This window comes from Wasmannia auropunctata, unplaced genomic scaffold, assembly GCF_000956235.1.
Source record: "Wasmannia auropunctata unplaced genomic scaffold, wasmannia.A_1.0 LD325729.1, whole genome shotgun sequence".
NCBI lineage: Eukaryota > Metazoa > Arthropoda > Insecta > Hymenoptera > Formicidae > Wasmannia > Wasmannia auropunctata.
In genome coordinates this window covers 3,450-7,897 of record NW_012037161.1, presented here as the reverse complement: position 1 = coordinate 7,897, position 4,448 = coordinate 3,450, and the positions used below count along the sequence as shown (strand labels likewise).

The 4,448-nt window shown below is 27.8% G+C and overlaps 1 protein-coding gene across 1 annotated transcript in view; it reads left to right on the top strand.

The window, feature by feature from the left end:
* Window positions 1-295: 295 nt before the first annotated feature.
* The window catches only part of LOC105460258 (DNA (cytosine-5)-methyltransferase PliMCI-like), a gene marked incomplete at its 3' end in the record, with an annotated part of 7,578 nt that continues 3,425 nt past the window's right edge, over window positions 296-4,448 (top strand). Inside the window, exons 1-6 of the mRNA XM_011706695.1 lie at window positions 296-301; window positions 904-1,378; window positions 1,736-1,926; window positions 2,311-2,728; window positions 3,417-3,740; window positions 3,847-3,998. Coding sequence (XP_011704997.1) covers window positions 296-301; window positions 904-1,378; window positions 1,736-1,926; window positions 2,311-2,728; window positions 3,417-3,740; window positions 3,847-3,998 — 1,566 coding nt within the window. The remainder of the gene's footprint in view (window positions 302-903; window positions 1,379-1,735; window positions 1,927-2,310; window positions 2,729-3,416; window positions 3,741-3,846; window positions 3,999-4,448) is intronic.

Sequence of the window (4,448 nt, the reverse complement as noted above, 5' to 3'; positions counted from 1 at the left end):
AAAGTTAAAAAATTAATAACTTTTAACTTAGCTTAGTTAAATGAATTAATATCAACTAGTTATTTTAAAAACACAAACTTTAACTTTTTAATATTGTTCCTAAATTAAACATTTTTTTATCTCTCTAAATGTCAATATTTTTTAAATAAAAATTTTAAACAGAATTAATTTAGATCAATCGTAATATGCGCGACATTTTTAGTGCTCAAAAGTAAACTGAACTTGACAAACTTAGAATACATTCCATTTCACGCGTCATAGTAATGCATAATTTATCTTTGTTCAACAATGATAAATGATCGTTAACTAGGATAAATGTTTTGGTAAACAAGGATAAATAAAGCATTATGCTTAAAATAAAATACACTTTAAAGAAATAGATTCTGCATTTGAAGAGCTTTCATTGCTATAGACAGAATGACACAATAACGCTGATAGCAACGATAACGTTATACTCTCCGAAGTCCCGAACGAAATTTTATTATTAATAGGATAGAAAATCTATACTTTCTAAAACAAATCAAATATTAAAATTTAATTATTTATATTGTAATTGTTTTATATTTAGATTTAGAGTAACTTAATTTTAAAAAATTATGATTCTAATATAATGCAAATTTAATTTAATGCTTTTAAAATAAACTTTTAATTTAACTTAAGTTAATTTTATCTTAACTCAACTTTGACTAAATTACTTTTTCGTTCATGCAACTTTTAACGTAACTAAATTTTCTAATCCATTAACTTTAACTTAATTTAGTTGAAGAAAAATATTAACTTACCCAACCCTGAAAATAACATTTAGAAATAGATTAAACATTTTTTTCTGATTTTTGAAAATTATATATTTATAATATTTGGAAATTTATATAATACAAAGTCAATAATTATTTGTTCATATAGGAAGCAGATGATTCTGATGAAGAGCAATATGAAAATGAAGAGCAATTTGAAAGTCAGTATGAAGTGGCGGATCAAACGGTACAAGAAAAGAAAAATGAAGATTTTAAAGAACTTAAAAAAGATATAATATGGGAACAAGAAGATAAAATTATGGACGGGCAAAAAACATATTATAAATCAGTTACAGTTGGTAACGAAAAAATTAATATAAATGATTATGTTTTGCTGGAGCTCAGAGATCCGACAATTCCTCTACAAATTTATAAAGTTGTATTTATGTGGGAAACCAAGTATGGAGAAAAACGATTTCACGGAAATCGTTTTTTCAGAGGTACCGATACCATACTCGGTGACACTTCAAATAATCCAATAGAATTATTCCTGAGCGACCAATGTCGCGAAGCATCATTCAAATCGATTAGATCAAAGGCAACTGTTATTTATAAGAAAGCACCTGAGAATTGGTCTGAACTAGGTAAGAATATTAGATTAAATTGCTAATTAAATTTAACTTTCTTCTATTTTATTAAAACATAATTAAGGTATTTATTTATTTCATTTTCTTTTATTCACAATCAAAATATACCTAAATTTCTCAATAATATGTCTAATTTTATTTTCTCGATTCCCGAAAAGAATACCATTATCACCTCGCGCTTTACTCACATTTTTTTGTCCAAACATAATTTTCAATCTTACAAAACTGGAGCATAAATGGAGTGACAGTCGGGATTGAATCTGGAATCTTTACATAGACTATGGTCGCTCTCCCACGCGCCTCTCCAGCTTTCTTAATATTTTGACATTACATTTACATATAATTACATTGCAGGTAATACGGATATAGATAACGATATAAAAGACATAGATGGTAAAACGTTCTTTTATCAATTGAAATATGATCCTACAAGTGCTCGATTTGAGGATCCACCACCTGATCCAGAATGTCCGGAAAAAATTAGTCATCGATTCTGTCCCTGTTGCATCCGATTGGATCTATTGAAGCAACAAGATATACCTAAGGTATGAGACGTTTATAAAAGGTCAGATTTAGATTATACAAGTTAATCCAAGAATTGAATTTCTTCAATTTTATAAGCATGAATCCAGACCGATATTCAAATTACGATATCTAATAATTGTTTTGGCTTGGATTTCTTAAACAATGGAAAATTATTATTAAAAATATTAAAAAATTTTACAAAAATGGATATAGTTTAAAATATAATTTTTTTCTTACACTTACAATTTTTTCAAAATGATTTTCTGTACATATTTTGTTCTATAGTGTCATTTTTTATATATCTATTTATTGTTTTTGTATAAAAATTAATATATTGTGCTTGTGTGCAGGGCATTTAATTTTTATTAAAGCTTATTGTCTCGTGTTATTTCTTTTGTTTTTAGGTTTACAACCGAATAGAAGAAAAAAGCAGTAAAGAAGTGATTTACGAGTTAGTAAAATACAAAGATGAAGAATATAAAGTTGGTAGTGCAGTGTTCTTGTATCCGCAGGCTTTTCAATTTCAACACAAACGAACATATGAAGAATCTAAAAATTCTTCAAGAAAATGTGTAGATGAAGATATATATCCGGAATTTTATCGAAAAGCAGACGATAAAACCACATTCTCAAATGTTGATACACCTGAACCTTTTCATATCGGTTACATTAACGCAATATATGCCACGACAAATGATGTATCAGTGCCAGCGTCAAACATTTTTATTAAAGTGAACAAAATGTATAGGCCGGAAAATACTCACCGAGATTTAGCGTTAATGGAGCAATCAGATATTAATATGGTCTATTGGAGCAATGAGAGTAAGTTCAAAAAATTATAATTTCAAGTAATTTTTAGTATTATCGGTGAACAATTGGTATTGAAGACAGATAATGTTATATATTAGGGCTGGTGATTTGCTTCGAAGGCTTCGACATTCGAACTTCAAAGCTTCGAAGATTCGAAGCTTTGGCATTAAAATCTTCGAATTCATTCGAAGCTTCGAAGTTTCGAAAAATACATTTGTGCAAATGATAAATTTATTCAAAAAATTTTAAATATTGTAAATAATAAGAATTAATATATATACGAAATTATTCCTAAAAAATTTGAAAGTATTATAACTTGAAATATTCAAAATTAATAATTAAACGTTATACACGCGTAAATGAGGAAAGATAATGATCAATAAAAAACAACAATTCAATTAAGAAAATTCAAATATTAATGTATTTTTCAAAACTTTGAAACTTCGAAGCTTTGAATATTTGAAGTGAATAAAAATAAAAAAATATTTTTTTTAGTTTTTTAGAACTTATACTACAATAGTCTTAGAACATATACTACAATATATGTATAATAATAATATGTTTTAAAGTAAAAAGTTCACAGTCCTATTATATATACATATTATAAGAAATTATTTTAAAAACGTATATCTGGAATAAGATCTAACACATTTACTTCTATTTCTCTGAAATAAATAATCCTTTCTTTGTTTTCATGTAGTATGCATCGTAAATTTCTCCTTAGTCGCCGGTAAATGCTACCTTGCATACTTTAAAAATATGAACGAGTCTATTGAAGAATGGTCTATGGGTGGTCCAAACAGATTCTATTTTACCGAAGCGTACAATCCTAAAGAAAAAACATTCGACGAGCCACCGTACAACATTATTAATACAAGTAAATCTGGAAAAGGAAAGGGAAAGGGTAAATCTGTAGCAAAGAAGGTGAAAGGTGCTGAAAAAAAACAGATTATTGAAACAGCCGTAGACTATACTGCTATACCAAGAAAATTAAGAACGTTGGATATGTTTGCTGGTTGTGGAGGTATGTTACATTATATATATTTGTTCTTTGTTTTTATATCCTTTTTCATATCTTCCTTATCTCTCTTACATGTACTTAAATTATGTTATAATCACTTATTTAACAGGATTATCTGAAGGAATGCATCAAGCGGATGTAGCCAAAAGTTTGTGGGCAATTGAGAAAGATAACTCCGCGGCAAATGCATATCGCTTAAATAATCCGAAGACTACGGTGTTTTCGGAGGATTGCAACAAGCTGTTAGAAAAAGTGATAAATGTAAGTTTCTGTCACATTATTCTATATTCAATTCTCATAAACTAAACAACAAATGTTATCTTGTTATTGTCAAATAATTAGTATTAGTTCTCTTAAGAGGTATATCACTCTTGAGGTTTTAAAATGGTATCTTAAGTTTGGGAATTTTTTGTGGGTAAATGGATAACTTTATTTAAAATCTGCTTAGAGGACATTATTGTACATATATAAAAAACTAAAAAAAATATTTTTTAAATTTTTATTATGTTCAAAATGGCGGCGCACTGGTCTACACTTGAGGAATCCCTTTTTTTCTATCGGTATACACTGTGTACAGGATTCCAGGCACACGGTTTGACTTTTCCTTTTGACCTTGAACAAAACACAAAGAATTTTTATTATCTACATATTAAAGACAATAGAAGTACGTAGGGATTTTTCAAAATATTGATTTTTCTAGATCGGAAGAGC